Raw genomic sequence first — 23,168 nt, forward strand, 5'->3', positions numbered from 1 at the left:
GCTGTGCCTTGATTCTCCCAACAAAAACCACTCTGGGTAAATGCCTGGAACCCCTGGATTCTTACTGCTTGGCAGAGAATGGTGGCATACTGCAATCATGTTTAAAACCTTGCCCTGTGAAAGCAAAGATCTTTTAGGGCTAGCCCAGTAACTACTGTTAACAGCACAACAGCAGGGGAACTTTGACTGTAAGCAAGACTGGATTCTCTGGTGTTACTACTCATGAGTTTGAACCTAGTAGCATAGGCTAAAATCTAGGAACCACACCATAATTGGCAAGAATAAGGTTCTTTGTATTGAACTACATGGTCACCTTTTTTAAAAAATGGAATTTGTAAACCTAGAATGTGGATACAGGCATGGTACTCTCTAGAAAAAAAAGTTTGTCGCTAATAGCTGAACAGGTAACTTTGCTTAGTTGTGGGATAGTAAATAACTCCAGAAGACTTGTCAGATTTTGATCTGGCTGCTTTATTTCTGCTCTTCCATTCTTCAGCATTCGCTGATGTTTCGGGATGTTCAAAGATGCAGATTTTGAGAGAAGGGATGACATTCTGGTTAAAGTTTTTCTTGATACTAAGACTGTTGAAACGTAATGGGGAACCAATGGCCCCACTAAGGATGTTCAACTCCAGTTCTCATCAGCCCCAGCCAGCATGATGTCCAACATATGGAAGGCCACAGGCTCCCCCATCCTTGCTTTCAAGGGTATACTGTGGGGAGGTCCCAATTCAGTCCTCATGCCTGGCAGCTGTTTTAAAAAAGGAGAGAGCCTCGACACACATCTGTTTCTGGTCAAGGCAAGTGTTTTACAGATGTAAGATTATTGTAACAAATTTATTGCTTTGAAACTTGCAATTATAAAAAGCTAGGAATTTCATGATGGGAATAAACCAGGTAGATGGTTTATAATAGGGCAATTTGTACAACTGTCCACACTTTATCAGGTAAATAAATTATTTCAAAACACTACATGATGAGACTTAAAAGGTGGTTCTGGGTTTTTTTTCTGCAATCCAGTCTTGGATGTTGGTGTTACCTTGCTAACTCATTACTCTCACCTGAATATAGATTCAGGTCTGTAAATATAAGCAAAAAGATGAATGATATGACCAATACTGGAGCAAACAGTCCCTCCTGGCGCATACGGTATTTTTAACGTCATCTTTTGTCAACAATAAGAATAAAATTTAAAAATAAAGCCATTGATCAGGTGGTGTGTTTTCATTTCTTAGCTTCACCATCCAATAAGTCTTTAGCTTCATTAATTTTGGCTGCAACATACGGAGACCCCCCTGGCAAAGAAAAAAAAAGGATGTCATACGACAAAATGGATTATTTGTCCCAACCTTTTGATACATGCTGTATGATGACAGGAATAAAAGCCATTTCAGGGTAATGGACATAGGGAGAACCTTCAGAATGACAAAATTATCCCATCAGAGGATGTGCTATTAGCATGATTCCATGATTCTATTAATATGATTCTATAGAGTTGTAAGGGAACCAGGGTCATCTAATCCAACATCCTGCAATGCAGGAATCTCTTGCCCAACCCTGAGATTAAGGGTCTTATGCTCTACTAATTGAGCTGCTCTATACACTCAAGCAAAGTACAGTACCTGAAAGAGGGCCTTTCCACACCTACCAGAAAACATAACATTTTCTCCTTAGCACAACATTTGAAGACTTCCCATGTGACTTTGCAGCATAGTCTCATACTAAGCGAACACTGAGAAATGTCAAAATTTATCTTATTTACCTTTATCAGGATGATTCAAGAGCATGATTCGTCTGTGAGCCTCTCTGATTTTTCCTTTATTAGCTGTAGGACTAGTAGTTAAAAAAAGAGAGATCAGTTCCAGGTATGTTCAAAACTAGCAACGTATAGATAATCTGTCATCAGGGATGGACTGCTGCTTTGACCTGTTGGCACTAACTTGGCCCACTTGTATCAGACATCAAAACATCACTATTAATGAGTTACACACAGCATTCTTGCAATGCAGCCCTAGGTAAAAAGTTGTATGCGCACTCAACAATATTTACAAAATTCCAGCAGCAGGCACTAAAAAGAAATGGTCTCTCCCATTTGATTATTTTGTGACTACATGAACACACAGATGAAATGTTTTCTCCCCTGCTTCTATTGTTGATTCTTCTGCTGGTGTGTTACTCAAATAACTATTTTTTATTTATTTATTTATTTATTTATTTATTTATTTATTTGTAAAGGCACCAGTATTTATATAACGCTGTATCATAAAAATCTATCACAGAGGTTTATAATGATATAAAACCAGAACCAAACAATAACATCATAAAATGTTAAAAACAAGTTAAAAGCAAAGAAAGAAATTAAAGATAAACAGATCAAAGGGTGCGGGTATACCTGCATAGGCCTGGTGGAATGTGCAAGTTTTCAGAAGATGACTGCTGAATCTCTACTCGCAGAGTGTTCCACGAGACTGGGGCAATGACACTAAAGGCTCAATTTCTCATTTTCAAACAAGTCTCACGCTCGGGGAATGACCAGGATGCTTCTGCAGACTGGTAAGTTTCTTCTCTTCAACTAGACAAGCCCTACCTTTAACACAATGCCCAAAATGCTGGGGACCACTTATGCACCTCAGCCTAACTTTACTTTTGTGATGCTCAATGGCTTGGGGGAAATGAATTTGATGGACTCTGAAATTTCATATACCAAGCATACACCAGAGAAAGTCACCAAGAGTTGTTGGGCCCCTGCGTCTTTGAAAACCTGAAATTCTTTCTTACCTCACTCCTAATATTAAAGCAGCTTCCCGTTTGCTCATTTTGGGTTCAAATCCTCCTCTGTAGTAGGCACTGAAGGCCTAAAATAAGATGCATTTTTTAAAAATGAGCAAGATAACTGTGTGGCTAGCATCATTATTTGGTTGAATCACTAGGCGGTACTAGAAACAGTTACATCTAGTCAGCTACCTGTGGTTGTTCTGTTCTTTAAGAGAAATAATGACATTCTTGTCTAGCTTCCTGACTGGTGTGTGCAGTGCCTAGAGAGGCTCAGACCATTTTCTGTATTCGAGGCCCCTACCCATAATAATTTTTTTAATGACTTCAACCACACAAAACCAAAATACTCCCCACCTTAACTCAACAACCAAAAGCTGCTTCCTTACTTCAGTCCCGAGAAATAACAATGATGCACATGAGAATTTAATACACCAATTGAATAGGATAACATTGCACTGTGAGAACTCATCAGATCAACACAACCTACTTTTGAGTACACATTGGCAGGGCAGCAAAGCATTTTTAAAAATATGGTTTGTGGTGCAGGGCTCTTTTTAATGGGAAATTTAGAACTGCTCAGTGGTATGTGATTGTAATCTTTGTGCAAAGCAGTCACTGCTGTAACAGACCTGTGTGTTTTCCTTTTATGTGCACACATGCTTTTAAGACATTTTGAAGTCTACATAGAGTGGGAGAAAATCCTCAGAGACAGGACTTTGACAGCCCTAAAGCAGAGGAGTTTATGAATCAGCAGAGACATAACATGGAGCCTGGACTGATAAAGACTGCAGAAGCCTTGGCAGAAAAAGAAAGAAATGCAGTGCTGAGAGAAGAATTTGCAGCTCAATGTATCCACATTAAAGAAATGATTACAGAAGCATGGAAGGAACTTGATGTAAAAGTTTTGATATTTTGCGATATTAAGATTCTTGATACAGATTTTGATATAACTGCTTCAATATTAATTGTATTTAACCTTTAGGTAGAATACATCAATGAATGGTTCCTGTGTGCCTGCATTTTGCAACCCTCGTGCTCTCTAGGCCACAAACAAGAAATTCTATCTAACCTTGAAAGTGGCACAAATGACCATGAAGGATGTTTTCCTAAGTCTGTTTTGAGTAAACACTGGAGTGCAAATCCAGCATCTCTCCTTGAAGTCCTTTGACGTGTTTTGGGAACAGGGAAGTTAAGATAGGGGACTGGAATGTCAATAAACACTGCTGAAGACCTGGTTGCCAAGGAAACAGTTAAAAGTGCAACAATTGAGACCCAAATATTCTGGGCACCCCAAGGTAATTTTGGGTGACTTGATATCAGTATGGAGCCATGCATCCCATGACCTGTAACCTTTCTTGATGTACGTAGAAGGATGTTTAAAGATGTTTTGATGTTTTATGACCCTTTGTAGTCTGTGTTTGAAATCCCTATACAGTGGTACCTTGGTTCCGGAACGGCTTAGCCGTTGAACAAATCAGCTCCCGAACACTGCAAACATGGAACTGTTCCGGTTGGCAAACGTTTTCGGAAGCTGAACGTCCGACGCAGCTTCTGAGGTTTCCGATTGAGTGCAGGAAGCTCCTGCAGCCAATTGGAAGCTGTGTCTTGGTTTTCAAATGGTTTCGAGAGTTGAACGGACTCCCGGAACGAATTAAGTTTGAGAGCCAAGGTACCACTGTATAGGTTTAGCAGGGCTGTCCTATTGCAATAGTTTTAATAAACTGGATCCCTACAGGACACTGATATTGTTGTTATTCTCTTGGTTCCGTGTTTTATTTAAAGGTGTTCCCTCACCTGCATAAGAACAAGTGGTGTAGAAATAAATTCTTACCACAAATCAATGACTCCTCATAGATAAGGCAAATGCACTGCCAGAAAAATTAGGTGGAACTGTGGAAACTGTGTAAGCAGCAATGGATTTAAGCTTACTACATAAAATACTTTTTAAATTGCTTAAAGATAATATGGATATAAAATCAAAGCTGGAAGGTTTTCAAACAGACTTTAAAATGTTAACTTTTGTTCGAGGGGCTTCGCAGAAGGGGCAGAAAATAACCATATTGTGGACTTTAAAGTATAGTGACTAATATGTGCCTATTCCAAGAGGATACTGAAAGAGCCCACAGAGCTCTATCAGCTTGTTTGCATGTTTCAGCTCCTCCAAGAGGCACTGTTATATGCTTCCATAGATTTAAGAAAAAGGATGAGATCTGGAGAGCACTTAGGAATGTGCAAATATAACTGTTGAAAATCAATCCATTATGGCCCTCTGGGATCTATGTATCTCAGGACACCTTGGCGAAAAAAGGAGAGCATGTTCACAACTAGAACAATTTTGGAATTGGAAGGAAAATTTTAAAGAGATATGTCAGACTGAAGCTCAGACAATCCCAATAACCCCAGCATTAGCCTTAATTTATATACTTCAGATGTGGACCAATTAAGAAGTAAGGAATGAACTAAACTTAACAATTAATGAATATTGATTACTGGCATAATACAATCTGGGAAACAGCCGTAATGGAAAAGCTTCACAAAATTTGAAGGTGGCAAGGGGCGAAAAAAACCAAGTTAATTTTTACACTGTATGGTGTGATTTTATTAAATATACAAATGAAACAACACATGGATGAGAAATGCCTACAACATACATTACAATATGGCGTATAAGCAGGTACTACTCATTAGCTCACTCCTATTGCTCTGTGTTTTCCAAGTAGATTTACTGAAGAAGTCATTTTACTGGTTCACTGTAATCACCTCATTATTATGTACTGAAAAACAGTATGTTTAGTAAGGGCGTGGCCAAACTTGGCCCTGCAGCTGTTTTGGGACTACAATTCCCATCATCCCTGACCACTGGTCCTGTTAGCTAGGGATGGTGGGAGTTGTAGTCCCAAAACAGCTGGAGGGCCAAGTTTGGCCATGCCTGGTTTAGTATTTTACTCCCCTAGTGACCCATTTTTTGTTAGCTATGTCATGTTTCATTACTTATGTGTGTACAACATTGTAACAAGAAAACAAAAACAAAAGTATTAAAGAAACAACAACTAACATGGCTGCAAAAGAAAATTTAGTAAAGCAAACTCACAGATTTTGGCAGCGACTGAAGAGCTTGCTTTACTTGTGGTTCCATTATCTTCATTGCTTGTAGTGCATAACGACCTTGAAGAAAAGGAAGACTTACTAAGCCTTAGCAAGTGATCTGCATGTTCTGTTGGTGCAGCTGACCAGCACTAAAGAGTTGGGATGAGATTTTGTGCCTCCAAACAAGCTTTCTACTGGTGCAATAGGCTTAAGAGGGTGCAGAGGTGTAGCGATTTCTACTTGCTTCCAGCCTCTCTCCTCCTGCTGCTTCTTATTTCATTCTTCTTCCTGGGAACTCTATAGGAGTGCTGATGGCAACCACAGAACAAGCAGATCTGAAGCAGAACTTTCTCTACAGGCTTTGTACAGATACATGCCTGCAACTTGCATATTGAAAGGACGCAGTCCTGATTAGAAGGGGCAGCTGCCCACATATACAATGCACACACTACTTTTGAAGAGCCTAATATTTATCAAACCACAAACATAAGAATCTTTTACAGCTTCCTGGGTCAACCAGTTTGTTGCTCTTTTCCTATTTTTCCGTCTATTTTTCCATCCCCCTACAGTTAACTGAAATCAGCGGTGGGCTATGTGCACTGATTGGGTCATATACAGGTGACCAACAAATTATTCTATTGCTTTATAAGCCTTTCAGAACCCAAGCTTTTTTAAAAGAAAAAGAAAGAAAAGAAAAAAGTTCTAGTTCTCCTGGTTGTAGAGATAAACTTAAAAAAAAGGAATTACAATATATTGTAAAAAGTCACAGCCCCCTGAAAAGCCCAATTTAAGCTCTGAAAAAGTGTAATAACTTATACAGTATAAACAATATTGTTTAAGATTCATGATTTCACAAACAAGTCCAATATTTAATCATTAACCTATACCTGAGAAAGAGTATATTCCCTTGTGTTTACAAGTTCTAAGACTAAGCAGAAGGCAGTTCTCTGAAAATCTAATTTATGTCAGCCTTTGCCAGCCTGATTGTCAGGCTGGCTGGGGTTGATGTGAGTTATAGTCCAAAACATCTGAAGCGCACTAAGCTGGCAAAGACTTATCTATGCACTATGTTTAAGCAACACAGAGAAAACAAAGGTAGCTGTTATTCAGCTAGTATCCCCACTAGAACAGAGCTAGGGCACCTGTGATCCTCCATATGTTGTTGGACAACACCTCCCATCATCCTTGACCACTGGCCATGCTGGCTGGGACTGACTAGAGTCTCGATCAGCAACATCTGGGGAGCCATAGGTTCCCCATTTGTCCTAGATGATCACCAATGCTGCAGCAGCTTCGAAGGACAATTTAAAATCGTTATAATTTGGGATGACACTCTAGTGCCAGAATCAAGCACTTATAATATGATTTGGACCAGAGATTCTCAATTTGTAGGACAGAAGCCTCTAGGCCAGGCATCCCCAAACTGCGGCCCTCCAGATGTTTTGGCCTACAATTCCCATGATCCCTAGCTAACAGGACCAGTGGTCGGGGAAGATGGGAATTGTAGTCCAAAACATCTGGAGGGCCGAAGTTTGGGGATGCCTGCTCTAGGCTGATTAAGCTCTGCTACCTGAAGCAAGTGATGGACTGTTTGGGCAGAAACTCTGAAAACAATAGCTGGAGGAGGGAGTTAAGTTCCTGCAATTTATGTAAATCCTAAAACAGTCAGATGAGTTCTGTTCTCAGGCAGGAAAGTAAGAGGACAAGGAAATAAGCACACCTGGTGACCTGCTAATATATTATTTAATATTTGCCACAAGCCACAGATTTTAATGTACTGGAGTCAGATGTATGCTCTTGTGTGTGAGGTCAAAGACTCAGCAACAGTGATGCTACTTATCAATATACAATGCAATACTATTCAAAGCAGTCAGAAATAAAGCCTGCACACAAAATTTTGCATACAGAAATACAAACCTGCATATCCAGCTGCAGCTATTGTCAGACCAACTGCTATCATAGTACTAGCCTAAGAAAGGAGGGTGGGGAGAAGAAGAGGCAATATCAGAAAATGAAAAAAGCAGTAATTTCAGTGCATAAGTATTAATGCTATTGAGACTCTGTGGGCTTGGGAAATAAAGGGAGAGAAAACACCCGGAAAAATGATAAGATACCTGGGATGCAGACTGCTCCCACACTACAGAGAGCCTTAATTGGCAGCTTTCAACCCCTTCTAGCATTTGAAACCATAAACAGTATTCCGGCAACAACTATTCTTGGGCAAAGATATCGGTGCAGTTACTGAAACATGAATGACAGATATATTTACAGTCCCTCCCATCCACATTATTTAAGCAAGAGGAATCAGCACAATTCAAGGACACATCCTAACTAAGCTGAAGCAGTTTATGATCACTTCCCCCATAAACTGTGTGGCTAGTCAGGGGTGTGACCTGGGAAAGAGGGAGTACAGCAGGTTGGACTAAGGGGCCTGGTGAACTATATTCAGCTTCTGAGTCAGAGAGTCCCCCTCTTCTACAAGGAATGATCTATCTTGTACAGGAAAACAAACACATTAGCTGACAATGGAGAGTTCTCTATCCAATCATGTGGAAAACACTCCATCTCATGTTATGGTGACAACAGATGATTCACAGATGGGCAACTACTGTCAAAGAGGCCTATGCGGCTCAAGGGGTCTGGATCTGGCCCGCCAGCTGGATCCACTTCCTCAACCCTGTCCTAGAAGGTTTATGTTATAGGTCTAGTTCTATTGCTGGACTAAATGTCTATCATCTCTTAGTACAAGGTTTCTCAAACCTGGGTCTCCAGCTGATGTTGGGACTACAATTTCCATCATCCCTGACCACTGGTCCTGCTAGCTGGGGATGATAGGAGTTGTAATCCAACAACAGCTGGAGACCAAAGTTTGAGAAACACTGCTTTAGTGGCTAGGGCTCATGCGAACTGGGAGTCTGGGAATCTGGAAGGCCACTAGTTCCCTATCCCTGATCTAGCGTAGCTTCCTGTTTCCAGCTGTGACAAATCAAACACTCAAAGGCCAAAAGTTGTGGTTAAAACCATTAGTATGACTGGTCTGAAAAAGCAGTAACCAGCAGTTTTGGTCTCTCTCTCCCAACCCTAAATTGCATTGAAAAAAGAAATTCCAGTGACCTACCCTGTTTCCAAGAAAATAAGTCATACCCATAAAATAAGCTGTGACAAGATTTCTAAGCATTTGCGCAATATAAGCCATACCCCGAAAATAAGACATAGTGATAGGCGCAGTTCTGGAGGGCGCCAAGGAAGAGGTAAGGCTGGACACATCCCCTGAAAATAAGCCATAGTGTGTCTTCTTGAGGAAAAATAAATATAAGACAATGTCTTATTTTTGGGAAAACACGGTATGCCCCCATATACGTAGCCTTAGAGAACTACTCCCCTCCCTTAGACAGACACAAGCCCCTTCACATCTAGATTGATAAGAAATACCACAATCGGAGGAAAGATTTTTTTAGGGCAAGTCTTTACATGAAGATTTCTTTCAGTAGATACCAATTTCAAACAACACAATGTGGAAGGGAGCCAGCTTAGTATGTGTACAAGGATAAAAATGTTAGCGTTAGACAGCTTCTTAAAAAGCAGAGACATCACCTTGCCGACAAAGGTCCGTATAGTTAAAGCTATGGTTTTCCCAGTAGTGATGTATGGGAGTGAGAGCTGGACCATAAAGAAGGCTGATCGCCGAAGAATTGATGCTTTTGAATTATGGTGCTGGAGGGGACTCTTGAGAGTCCCATGGACTGCAAGAAGATCAAACCTCTCCATTCTGAAGGAAATCAGCCCCGAGTGCTCACTGGAAGGACAGATCGTGAAGCTGAGGCTCCAATACTTTGGCCACCTCATGAGAAGAGAAGACTCCCTGGAAAAGACCCTGATGTTGGGAAAGATTGAGGGCACAAGGAGAAGGGGACGGCAGAGGCGAGATGGTTGGATAGTGTTCTCGAAGCTACGAACATGAGTTTGACCAAGCTGTGGGAGCCAGTGAAAGACAGGAGTGCCTGGCGTGTACTAGTCCATGGGGTCACGAAGAGTCAGACACGGCTGAGCAACTAAACAACAACAAGGTGCCAAAAGACTATTTCCTGGTTCAGACTCCAGACTAAGGCTGCAATCCTACGCACACTTTCTTGGAAGTGTCACTAAGCACAGATGGTGAGATTTACTTCTGAGTAAGCAAGCCCAGTGCTTACTTCCATGTATCATATTTTTTGTGCAGCACCCGTGCAGGCTCCCTGCTCCTACCCCTTCAAAATGAAAGCACCCACTCACGGCTGTTCAGATAAGACAGCCACCATTCCCTCTGCTCAACGAAGCATGGAGAGAGAGAGGGAGAGGGAGGGAAAAGGCTTCTTTTAGAAGAAAGGTAAATTGCAAGGGAAGAAAGGATGAATTGCAGCAAATCATAAGAACACCAGAAGAGTCTGGCTTCTGGATCAGACCAGTGGCCCATCCAGTCCGGCATACTGTTGTTAATTAAATTTGTACCGCCTGATATGGCAGCAGGTCTCAGGGCTCTGTTCTCACAGCGGCCAGCCAGATGGGAAAGCCACATGCAGGATCCAGGCACAAGAGCACTCTTCTCCCCTCCCTCCTGTGGTTTCCAGCAACTGGGGCATTTAGAAACATTTGCTGCCTTCAACTGCAAAGGGCAGAGCCAAGGTTGCCACCTGTCCCGTATAATACAGGATTGTCCTATATTTCAATGCCAAAATGCTACGTCCTGTATTGATAGAGTTTTATCCTGTACTGTACTTCATAGAATCGTAGAGTTGGAGGGGTCCCCAGGGTCATCTAGTCCAACCCCCTGCAATGCAGGTCCTCTCTCTCTCTCTCCCAAGTTAGGGATCCTCTCCAAATACATGCGTTTGAAAGGGTGTGTTGAAAGGTCATGTATTTAAGCTCTGGGTAGCCAAGCAGAGAGAGATTTTCAAATGCGCGCATGCGTGTGCGACGAATTCCAGAGGACCCATCCTGTGAGGTCGCAATGGGTTGCTTTGAGGTCACTTCAGGTGGAAAAACAAAACAAACCCCCCACGCCCTTTATTTTGCCAGAACAAAGGTGTCAACCCTATAGAGCACAGCCATAGCTGCCGGAAGTCCCTCTTCCCACCCCACCCCCGCGACCCCTCCCTGAGCCCAGGCAACCTCGCCCCACCCCCGCAACCCCCCGCCCCACCTCGTGCCGTTTCCTGAAAGGAGGGCCTGGACAGCGGGCGCGGCTCTCCCCGCACACTCACCATGGCTTCTGATGGGTATGGGGAGCAGCAGCAGCAACAGGAGGGGGGAGGGTTCGGTCACGCAGACACTGGCCAAGGGAAAGCTCAGTCCCGCGTCCCCACCCACCCCACCGACGCTTCCCCGCCACCGCGCCCCCTCCGCGCCCCCTGCCTGGCTGCTGGCAGGCAAGAAAGAAGGCGGGTAGGTTGCGCGGCCTCCTGCCGTAAAGCAGAGGGGAAAGCCTGGCGCGCGTGTCGCGAAACGCCAAAGGGCCCGCCTCCTCCTCCTCCCGCCCCGCCAGCGCCCCGCCGGAATTGGAACGGGCGGGGGAGGGGCGCGTGCCAGGCCAGGGAGCGCTTCGTGAGGGGGGTGAGGGCGGAAAATTTACCTCAGCGACAAGCTGAGGGGAAAGAGAATTAAAAAAAAAACCAAAACTGTTTCTGAGGCAAAAAAAATAAAATCCTTCCAGTAGCACCTTAGAGACCAACTAAGTTTCTAAGGACATAAGAAGGTAGAAATCTGGTTAGCTTGGCCAGCTTCAAGGTAGCCGTACCTTAATTTGCATAGTGCAGCTACCGGTATATTAATATTAATATTATCATTATCAATATTTAAATTAAGCTATTATTATTAGTGGAGCTTTATATTATTTATTAGTGGAGCTTTATTATTATTAATATCATTTTTATATTATTTTATTTATCATCATTATTAGTAGTATTTTGTATTTCTGTTTTTGTAATTTTTATGCATTGAACCACCCTGAGACTTTCAGATGAAGGGCAGTATACAAATTTATTTTTAAAAAATATTAGTAATTATTACCAGGGCTTTTTTTTGGCAGCCTCTCAGGTGGGCACTGTTGCCATTACTGTATAAGAGAAAAGGGTGAGTTCCAGCACCTTTTTCTAGGAAAAAATAAATTGGGGTTTTTTAGTTTTGAAATATCTGCATTCCGGGCCGAGCTTTTCAGGTTTGGGGGAAAATTTCAAACGCCCGTAACTCAAAAATGGGGTGAGTTTTTTTTTAAAAAAAAGATTTAAACTTTGTTTTGATTGTTCAACCAGTGTGCAATCTGTTAAGAAAATTGGACGACACAAGGGCCTTGATATGGAAAGGCCCTTAAATGTATGTTTTATTTCCTAGGTTTTGCCACGCAACCTGAGGACTATTGGGACCCCCCTCTTCAATTGTGCTCCTTAGGATCACACACATACATGTAAGCCTTGCATTTTGAACTGGGAGATATGGAAGATAACCACTTGAATACAAAATGTAAATGGGCAGCCAGTCACAAAACAGAAGTAGTTTAAAACTCAGAAGCACCACAACAGCCTGTGCTGTAATGTATGCAGTACAGCAATTGAACCACAATTTCCAACTTGTAATTTGAGAAAGTGAATGTAGAGTAGGGAATGTGCCATGGCATGAATTTTCAGAGGGAGTAATGTGCAGTAGACATTCTAGTTCATTTCTGTTTCCATTTTCTCCTCACACCTCAAATATTAGACTGTATATAACAAGTTTCGCTTCTTAGTCAAAGATACATGGAGATGCTACAATTCTATGCATGTTTATGCTGTGAAATGTCTCACTGTGTGCAATGATTATTTCCCAAGTAAATTAGCATTGCATTACAGCTTTAATTTTTATTTAATCTGTATATTATACACACTCTTGTTCCCTCTCCAGTTATGTTCTATTTCAGTACGTTTCGGCATGTATGAACAACTATTCTATCGCCTCTTCTCAGGATACCTGGATATTGCTGCTAGCAATAATAAATTTATAAAATTATATTTTAGACAGCTCTCAGGGCAGTGTACAAGAAATGTGCTAAATGCTACATAAAACCAATAACTAAAACCATAAAATTATCAACAATAGCAATACCGTAATTTTATTATTTATACCCCACCCATCTGGCTGGGTTCCCCCAACCACCCTGAGCAGCTTCCAGCACATAAAAAAACATAATAAAACATCAAACATTAAAAACTTCATGATACAGGACTGCCTTCTGAAGTCTTCTAAAAGTTGTGTAGTTCTTTTATCTCCATGAATCTTCCACAGAATATCAGCAGTACATGATGCACAGCAAACAGACCAGGTCAACCATCTCATCAGTTCCCAAAGAGCAAATTGAACAAGTATGCCTTCAGTACACATCGAAAAGTCATTGGCAGGGGTACAATGTACCTTCAGTGGCAGAGAAGGCCCTGCTATGACTCACCGTGGAAGAAGTCATAGTGTAAGTGGAACTATCAGTAGAATCTCTTCTGCAAATAATAGGAGAGGTGCTTCTTCAAAAGCCCAGGTTCCAAGTTATAAACAACAAAGTGAGCACCTTTATTTAATTAAAAAAAATTATATACGTATAGCTTGATTGTAGAAGAAAAACCTCAACGTGGTTTAAGGTTGGCTTAGTAAAAAAAAGGCAGCCAGTATGATGCATTCAAACCTTGCTCTGCCACCCAGTACTTGTGGCTGCATTCTTCAAGGGCAGCCCCATATAGAACACGTGTGCCTTTCCCTTTCTCTCATAGTCCACATATACATATTTACCTCATCCTCTCTCTTTCTCTCAACGTGCACACACAAACAGCTTGTACATCTCCCCACCTCTCTCTCTGCACAAGTGCATATCTCTGGCACACACACTCCATACTCAGTGAACATTAAGAAAAGCCCCTATGTGGGGTGAAACAAGTGTTTGCCACCAGCTGCACATGATTGGCAGGCAACAAACACTGAGGCAAACTGGGTGTTTTCAATTGTTTCTTCCTCCCTGTCATGGATGTTCAGAAAAAAATACCCTGGGACAAAGCAGGGGTCTTGTCAGCAGTTGCACGTGGTTGGCTGGCAACAAACAACTGTAGGAATGAATTGGGCCAGAAGGCAAGCAGGGAACCAATCACTACTGCTTCTCCCCCTCAAAAATTATTTAAACCCATTCATAGAAGAATGGGGCAGGCCTTTCAACTCCAGTTACTTGATTGACATATGGCTCCAATTGCCAATAAATGTTTTCCCGTGCACTGGGTTGGTGACGTGGCACCCACTCTAACCAGTGTTTACTTGTATTTCCTATGAGATCTGTGCTACCTTCCTTGTAATCTTCCAGCCTGTTTCATTGACCAGAGCTCCTCAGAAACCCAAGGAGCATTTGGGGCTCCACAGTGCTGGATAGGGTGTTAAAGAGCAATCCTGCCAATGGCCCTTTCCATCTTGCCATTCCATAGTGAAACTAGAGCCTTGACAGAATAACTTGCCAACAGGAAAATCCCATAGAACACTTAGGAATCCCTTGGATTCCGAATATTTCCAGGGGCTGGCCATATTAATGTGTTTTCACCCCTGCTAGGGGATCTGCCACACCCACCACAATTTCAAACTAACCAGGGAGCAATCAATCTGCATCTGGGCTTCTCCAGCACTTTAACTGAGGTTGCCTCTGCCATCTCAGAATGGGCAGTGGGATGAGTGGTAAATCAATAAGATCCCTGTTCTCTTTTTCTGGCCCAACATCAGGTATAGCCACTCCCATCTGCCTGCCAGGTGGATAGGTTTCCAAGTGAAGAAGATGGAATTTCTGTGAATGATGGTGACACACATCCCTCAGACCCGCTAGTGCAGTGGTATTGCATTGAATTCTGTGGCATGATGCAACTTAAAAAAGAGCACCATCACAATATACAGTGCTACAATTTCAATGATGTGCTACAGTAACTGATCTAGAAATCCCAAGGAGCAATAAGAGGCACCATCAGTGTGCACAAACCAAAATGACACACCAAGAGAAGACTTACATTGCCGTTTTCCTGGGTAAGGGCTTGTTAAACACATATCACAAATGAATCAGGCTGGTGGGAGTCCAACAATGAGTATTACAAGCTAGCACTTAGTTGTTAATCAAATTCCCATAGTGTAGTCCAGTATCAATATAAGTTTAAATAAACATCACCACAAGATAGTTCCCACTGATTCTGTGTGTAGAATCAGAGCATGAAAGCTGGAAGTTGCCCTGCCCTATTACTTACATTCTGAGCCATGCACAAATGACTTCATAATGGAGCCACAGATGTACCTTCAGCTACTGCTTTTGTTATGTGTGAGACACTATTATTAATACATGACACTGTATTATTAAGAATACTCACAAACAAGTACCAGAGCTATAATTCACCCTCATTTTGTGTTAATCTCCAGCAATCAAACAACTCAGCTTGTCCATCTGGAACCAGCACGTGATATTAAGTTTACACAGATTGCTCCAGTGGTCAGTTGTATTTGTTCAGAGCCCAGCAGGAGAAACACCATTAGAGTGTGCATTCACTAAAAAAATCCTGTAGTAATGTATCTGGAACAAAAAGAGAAAGGCAAGAGAAAAGTGGTCATGGGTGGGAGAGGGGAAATGGGAGGTCACAGACAAAAGGAAGAGAATTAACATAAATACAAGAAAAGACCAGAAATGATAAATATAGATCTGAGGGGACAAAGGGGGGAAAATATGTGGAAGAGTCACACAGGGAAAAATGGAACCAGGATATATAGCCTGGTTTCCATGACAAGTCAATTTGGGCCCCTCCCCCCCAGAAAAGCAGCAGTCTTTGCTTGCTATATGTGACCATAACTTTCTGTTATGAACAGAAATGGTAGTTTAATTTTGGTCACACTTAATAGGCATCAATCTTGATAAAAACAAAACAAAAACAAAAGCACCTTAAAAGTTGCTCATCAGTGAACTGTTTGCTATCACAGAATTCTCTAAATCAGGCTGGGGATTTTTTTTTTGCACAAAGGACCATGTGGGAAATATATCTCAAACTGAATAGTTTAGGTTTGTGATATTGACATAAATTGCTTATAATTTTCTGGGTGTTGTCAAATGGCTGGTCAAATGTTGATGTGCTTAGTGTATTTATACACATATGCTGTCATTTTGAATAAACATTTGTTACAACTGAAACTAATTTGGCAACTGAACTTTTTTCTTGTCTTGCATTTCTTGTTTCTTTGTCATATATAAATATGCCACTCCATTTTCAAAAATTTCTCTTTTACTAGTAAATTACTGTAAGGAAAAGTAGCTGAAGGTATGTTTAAAGTGTCAACAACTGTTGAAAAATACCCAAACATTCATAGGGAGTCTCATGTAGCCATATGTTTCTCATTGTTTAGCTCAGGGGACATGTAAACAATTTCAAGAATCTGAAAATACCATAATTCACCACATAATTGTCACATTTTTAATGCCAATTTTTCTTTCCAAAAAATGGGGTGTGATGATTATGTGAGCAAAAAAGACATGGCCAAGCAAGGTGGCTGGTAGCTGGCATGTCCTGGAGCAGAGGGCCCAGGAGGAGATGCAGGCAGTTAGGTGCGAGCCAAAGCACAGGGTGCCAGAGATATGCGCCTGCCGAGTTTGTGCATGCCCCCAGTGGCTTGTGCGCCCCAGGGCATGAATGGATATGGCCTGTTCTGCTGGCAGCTGGCATTAGCCCAACCTCAGAGCTCAACTGCCAGCGCTCCGGCACCTCCCGGTCCCGAGTAGGGGTGTCCCAGGCCAGGGGACTGGAGTGGGGCAGGTGCTGGGGGGGCATCAGGAACCTTGGAGGGACCCAAGGAGGCAAAAGCAATCTGGTGCCTGGGATGAACTTCCATCCCGGCCAGTAGCCAGTCCTAATTAGTGTAATAGGTTTTAATTGAGGCCACAACTAGCCTGGCTCTGCAGCTCCTCCTCCTGTCATCCTGGGCACTGCTGCTCCTGGCTGCTCTGCTCCACCCCATGGCACCAGGTATGCCCCCCTCTCCCCGCTCATCTTGTTTATCTATCCACTGTACAGTTTAGCTATCGCGGGAAGACAGAAGTTTCATGTGCCATATTCACTGAGAATGCACATGCTGAGAATTATACCATTTGACTGTTATGTGGTGAAAGATTTGGAACAGATTTTAGGGGTGCAGTGATTATGTGGTGGCAATGATTATTGGTGGCAATGATTATGCAGTGAATTACGGTATTTTACTCTTTCAGTAGCACCTTAAAGACCAACTAAGTTTTTATTTTAGTATGAGCTTTCGTGTGCATGCACACTTCTTCAGATACACTTGAAACAGAAGTCAGACCCTTATGTCATATACATAAGGGTCTGACTTCTGTTTCAAGTGTATCTGAAGAAGTGTGCATGCACATGAAAGCTGATACCAAAATAAAAACTTATTTGGTCTTTAAGGTGCTACTGAAGGAATTTTTTTATTTTGCTTCGACTCAGACCAACACGGTATTTTACTCTGACTGCGGTAAACAGCAAAATGGCTTACCATATTTGAACAGTTATTCAAATTATAGCTAACATTACAATCTTTCTTACTTAACTTGGAGGAAATCTCATTGAGACTTACTTCTGAATGGATATGTATAGGATTGTTCTATAATTGAATTGCAATCATAAGGTAGATTTCCAACAGCACAAATGATAGTCATGTGTTTAACTCTATTTCCAGGTTCCAGTGGCAGTCCAGTCAGTTGAACTTTATAGGCTTGATATCTGGTAAGAAAGCAATACTCTTTTCTCTCAGTTTCATATTTGTTAACATATATTTGAGTCTTTGTAATTTTGATACAGGGTCTAAGTTTTACCCAAAGTAGACCCATTGAAATTAATGGACCTAATTAATTTTAGTATTTCTGCTAGGAGTAAAACTTAGTTGAATACCACCCTGACCTTATAATATCCACCTCTGGCTGAAGAAGGTTATTAAGGAGATGGTATTTAACACCAGTAAAATTGGCTAAGATGTATAGAATGAGTAGTAAATCATGCTGGAAATGTAAAGAGAAGGATGAATTTTATCATATGTGGTGGACATGCGAAAAAATTAAAAGATTTTGGGAAATGATATATAATGAACTGAAAAAGATTTTCAAATACACCTTTCCCAAAAAACCGGAGGCTTTTTAATTAGGACTTATAGGAGAGGAGATTGTAAAAGGAGACCAAGTACTATTTATGTATGCGACAACCGTGGCTAGGACTTTGTTAGCCCAAAAATGGAAAACTCAGGAGTTACCGACGATTGAAGAGTGGCAGACGAAAATGATAGACTATGCGGAACTAGCAAGGCTGACTAGCAGGATCCGAAACCAGGGAGAGGCAAGGTTCCAAAAGGACTGGAGTAAATTTGTGGACTATATGGAGAGGAACTGTAGAAGTTTAAAGACACTTGCAGGACTGAAATAAATCCTACGAAATGATTTTAAATAGATGGAGTAAAGGAACTGAGAGACAGGAGTGGATAAGAAAACCGAATGAGGGGAGGGAGGGAAGTCAAAGTTCGGCAGAGCACAGGAAATTTGAGATAGCTGAATAGATGTTAAAAGGAGAAAAATTTGTGTTTATTATGTGTTGTTGTGTTTGTTGTTGAATGTTTTGTTACTGTTTAATGTGTTTATTTGAAAATTTAATAAATTGTCTTAGAAGAAGAAGAAGAAGAAGAAGAAGAAGAAGAAGAAGAAGAAGAAGAAGAAGAAGAAGGTTATTAAGGAGCTTCCTTCTGATAAAGAGGAGTTCCCTGAATCGAGAAGTGTCAAACCCAATGGCAAATGTCTCCTTCGGGGGAAAGGTGTTCAGTTGGGTGGAGGCCTTCCAGCTTCAAGCATGCTTGGATGAGGCCTAATATATGGATCCATTTCAGTCTGGCTTTAGACCAGGTTGTGGCACTGAAATCTACTTGGTCACACTAGTTGAAGATATTCGTCAGGAGAGATGTGAGAGTGCAACTCTGCCTGTTCTTTTGATGGCTTTCTATATCATCGACCACAATATCTGGAGCAGCTCAGGGAGGTGGGGTCCTTCTTTATCTTTGGTCCTACCTTCAGGGCTATTTTCAGAAAGCAGTTATGGGGCGGGCATTGTTAAGCCCCATGGGAGTAGTTCTGTGGTTTCCTGCAGGTTCCCTTCTTGTTCCCTATACCATTTAACATCTATCTGACACAACTGCTATCCGTGATCAGGAGATTTGGAGTGAAGTGCCACCAGTATGTGTCTTTCCGTTCCATCTAAATCTGGAGAGGTTGTTGAGGGAATAGGTGGATGCTTGGAGGTGGTGATGGATTGGATGTGAGCCAATAAATTGAAGCTGAATTCTGAAAAGCTGGAGGTGTTATGTGATTCAGATTATCTAGGAGGTGGGTATGTGGCCTAAATTGGATGGAGTTGCATTCCCCTGGAAGGAGCAGATCTGTCTCTTGACATATTCCTGTATCAAGTGTTGTCACGGGAGGCTCTGATGGCCTTGTTGGCTAGGACTGCCTATTTCCAGCTCCAGCTGGCTTGCTAGCTATGGCCTCTTTTGGACAGAGATTCTTGACTGAAATATACTCGGAGTCAAGAGTGAATTTCATGCTCTTTATTCAGCTCATAGTCATCAAGGAGGAGAAGAGAAGACGAATGGCTCTTCCCAAAACCATCTGCTTATATACATTATTTACACAATGGGCCTCGCGTGATTGGCTACTTCAGGGCTACACCTGTGGGCCAATTATATTGTGGATTGACTTTTGCCTGCAGCCTGATTGGCTGCTCCTACAGGCCAATCAGGTAGCAGATTCACTTCTGCCAGCCGCCTGATTGGCTGCTCCAGCAGGCCAATCAGGTTGCGGATTCACTTCCACCTGGAGTTGGATTGGGTAGCTCCCGCTGATTCTGAATCCTATTGTTCTAGGATTCAGCTCAGTACATAACACCCCTCCCCTCTAAGTTCCAGTCCTGCCCGGGAAGTTGCATTCGTAGTCCCCAAGGTCTGCTGGCCGCCTCCGTGTGCGTTGTGGCCTGGGGTGTTCCTTGGTCAGGGGTTCTGGTTCTGGCTCGTGTTCCGAGGCTGCTGGCTGTGCCGGGGCTGTCTGATCTGGCGCCACTGAACCACTAGGTTGTAGCTCTGGTTCCGGTGTCCTTCCAGCCTCGGGGCGCCCCTCTGTGCCTACTGCTTCTGCTTCCTCTGCCCACCCCTCTCGCTCTACAGGCCTCACTGCCCTGCTGTCCCCTTGGGACCCCTCTGTCCCGCTCTCCTCCCGGGTTCCTCCTGGGAATCGTCGCCGTATCTGGTCGCAGTGGCGGCGCCAACATTGCCCCCCTTCCGTTAGTACCTCGTACGACACGGGACCGGTCACCTTGGTGACTGTGGCGGGTACCCATGCTGGGCCTGCCCCAAAATTCTTTGCATACACTGGGTCCTGGGCCACAAATGTCCGGGGGTTCCTGCCTTTCCCCACCACTACCTCATCCTGAGCTCTGTCGGGGTGAAGTCGGTCCAGTCTAGTTGCAAGGCGCCGGCCCATTAGTAATTCAGCTGGGCTCCGGCCCGTCGTTGTGCTTGGGGTGCTGTGCTGTGCTAGAAGAAATGCGGCAAGGCGGTATTCCCAGTCCCCTTGTGTCATGCGGCGGAGGCTGTCCTTGGTGGTCCGCACCATGCGCTCCGCTTGGCCATTGGTGGCAGGGTGGAATGGTGCTGAGCGGATGTGGCGGATGGCGTTCTGCGCTGTGAAGGTCTGGAACTCCTCTGACGTGAATGCGGTTCCATTGTCCGAGACGAGGGTGTCAGGGAGCCCGTGGGTCGCAAACAGCTTACGTAGTACCCGGATGGCTGCCGCCGTAGAAGTGGATGGTACCAGTGCGACCTCCAGCCATTTGGTGTAGGAATCCACCACTATGAAGAATGTTTTTCCCTGGAAGGGGCCAGCGAAGTCCACGTGCAAGCGTGACCATGGATGTCGGGCGGACTCCCAGGGCTGGACTGGGGCCCTTGGGGGATCCGGGCGGGATTCTTGGCAGGTCTGGCAGTGTTGGACCCAGGCCTCTATCTCTCTGTCAATCCCCGGCCACCACACATAACTCCTGGCAAGGGCCTTCATCCTCACTACCCCTGGGTGTGTCTCGTGTAGGGCTGTGAGGACCCTTTTGCGGAGGGGCTGGGGAACAACAACCCTGCTTCCCCATAACAGGCACCCCTTGTGGGCCGACAGTTCATGTTTGCGGTTTGTGTAGCCAGCGAATTCTGGCCCGGGGCTGCTGCTGGGCCATCCTCGCCACACCCAGTCCAGGACCCGGGAGATGACCCTATCTTTTGTGGAATGGTGCGCAACTTCTTGTGCCTGAATGGGTCGGTCGGGAAGCAGCTCCAGGGTCATAACCTCTTGCGCAGGCGCTGGGTCGGGGCCTGTTTCTGGTAGTGGTAGCCTGCTGAGGGCGTCTGCGTGGCCCATCGCCTTCCCAGGGCGGTGGATTAGTGCATACTGGTAGCCGGCAAGGAAAATTGACCACCTGAGGACACGTGGAGACAACACTTGGGGGGTCTGCTTCTCAGGGGCAAACAGGCCAAGCAACGGCTTGTGGTCAGTCACTATGGTAAAGGGCCGCCCGTACAAGAAATCATGGAATTTTTTTACGCCCTTCACGATTGCCAGACCCTCCTTGTCAATCTGTGAGTAGTTTCGTTCGGCTGCAGCAAGCGTCTGGGAGAAGTATGCCACCGGCACCTCTCTTCCATCCGGGAGTTGGTGTCCCAGGACAGCGCCGATGCCATAGGGAGAGGCGTCGCATGCCAGCACCACTGGCAGCCTCTCGTCGAAGTGTGCTAAGACCGAGTTCGAGACGAGCAAGTCCTTGACTGCCTGGAATGCGGCCCTTTGTCGCTGGCCCCACACCCAAGGGGCCCTTTTATCTAGGAGTCTGTGTAGGGGCTCCGCTACCGCTGCCTTATGGGGAAGGAAGGCATGGTAAAAGTTCAATAGTCCCAAGAATGACTGAAGTTCGGGCTTGCTCTTGGGCGCTGGGGCCTCACAAATGGCCCGTACCTTGTCACCGGTTGGATGGACCCCTTCTGCGTCCACCTTAAATCCCAGAAAGTCCACCTGCGGCACTCCCAGTAAACACTTTTCCCGCTTCACCTTGAGGCCCGCCGTCTGGAAACGGTGCAGGACGGAGCGGAGGCGGTCCTCAAATTCCTCTGGTGTGGGCCCGGCGATCAGTACATCATCGAAGAAGGGGGTGACACCAGGAATCCCTTTAAGGAGAGAGTCCATTAGATTCTGGAATATGCCTGGTGCCACGCTAACGCCAAATTGCAGCCGCTTTACTCTGAATGCCCCTCTGTGCGTCACAATCGTCTGAGCCTCTGCTGTGGCTTCGTCCACAGGCAACTGTTGATACGCTTGGGCCAAGTCCAGTTTGCCAAAGATTTTTGACCCAGCCAGGGTGGCGAGGACATGGCTGACCACTGGCACTGGGTATGCATGGGCCGTGAGAGCCTTGTTTATGGTGCATTTGTAGTCTGCACAGATGCGGACCGAACCGTTAGGCTTGACGGGTGTGACAATTGGAGTTTCCCAGGGGGCGTTGGGCACCGGCTCCAGCACTCCTTGCTCCACGAGCCGGTCCAATTCCTCGTCTATGCGGGGTTTCAGGGCAAACGGGACCCGGCGGGCCTTGTGCCTGATGGGTCGTACAGCGGGGTCTAGCTGTAGGGCAATGGGGGGTCCTGTATATCGTCCCAATGCCCCATCGAAAACCCCTGGAAACTCTTTGCATATGGTGTCCACGTCCACTTGTAAGCTAGTGCGGTTCACCCCGGTAACGGCTAGCCCCAGAGGTCCAAACCATGCCAGTCCCAGTAAGCTAACGTAGGGGCCCTTAACTACCAGCAAGTCCAATTGTTGCTTTCGCCCTCGATATTGCACCCTGAAGGTCCCCACCCCCATAGTAGGGACCTTACGTTTCTGGAAGTCCCGGAGGGTGAATGGGGCCGGCCTTAGTTTGGGACCCCCATTAGGGCACAGTTCCCTTAATGTTCGGGCCGAGATTATGGATAGAGTTGAACCCGTGTCCAGCTCCATGCGGCATGGGGCTCCCTCTATCTGTACCTCTATATAAATTTTCTCTGTGCTGGGATGGGGCAACTGGAATACCTGGTAGTCCGTGATCTCCGTCGAGTTGCCTTGGTGCATGGTGCCGTGTGACCTGGGGCTCCTGGGTCGGTCATCTGATGCTTGTCGACGGGTGAGTCGAGCCCGACACACCCGGGCGATG

General features: G+C 44.4%; 1 protein-coding gene and 1 long non-coding RNA gene across 2 annotated transcripts in view; one reads left to right on the plus strand and one right to left on the minus strand.

Moving 5' to 3' along the window:
• Positions 1 to 455: 455 nt before the first annotated feature.
• DNAJC19 (DnaJ heat shock protein family (Hsp40) member C19) lies at positions 456 to 11,307 on the minus strand. Its single transcript, XM_035133667.3, has 6 exons — positions 11,103 to 11,307; positions 7,780 to 7,831; positions 5,867 to 5,940; positions 2,779 to 2,855; positions 1,763 to 1,833; positions 456 to 1,295 (listed from the first exon to the last, which is right to left on the minus strand). Exons 1-6 carry the CDS (start codon positions 11,103 to 11,105, stop codon positions 1,225 to 1,227), a joined length of 348 nt encoding a protein of 115 aa, XP_034989558.1. The 5' UTR covers positions 11,106 to 11,307; the 3' UTR covers positions 456 to 1,224.
• Positions 11,149 to 23,168, plus strand: part of LOC118093467 (uncharacterized) — a 95,867-nt gene continuing 83,847 nt past the window's right edge. The window contains exons 1-3 of the long non-coding RNA XR_015949907.1: positions 11,149 to 11,283; positions 12,229 to 12,301; positions 17,590 to 17,636. This is a non-coding gene — a long non-coding RNA (uncharacterized LOC118093467). The remainder of the gene's footprint in view (positions 11,284 to 12,228; positions 12,302 to 17,589; positions 17,637 to 23,168) is intronic.

This window comes from Zootoca vivipara, chromosome 5 (assembly GCF_965207765.1).
Source record: "Zootoca vivipara chromosome 5, rZooViv2.hap1.1, whole genome shotgun sequence".
In the NCBI taxonomy this organism is placed as follows: domain Eukaryota; kingdom Metazoa; phylum Chordata; class Lepidosauria; order Squamata; family Lacertidae; genus Zootoca; species Zootoca vivipara.

Bases quoted from the DNA above. Each gene is read 5' to 3' on its own strand.
- DNAJC19 (XM_035133667.3), bottom strand. The intron at 5,941-7,779 runs GTTTGTATTTCT...CTTTTCTTCAAG, and splicing joins AGCTGCAGCTGGATATGCAG to GTCGTTATGCACTACAAGCA. The intron at 1,834-2,778 runs GTAAGAAAGAAT...TTTAACTACTAG, and splicing joins GCTTTAATATTAGGAGTGAG to TCCTACAGCTAATAAAGGAA.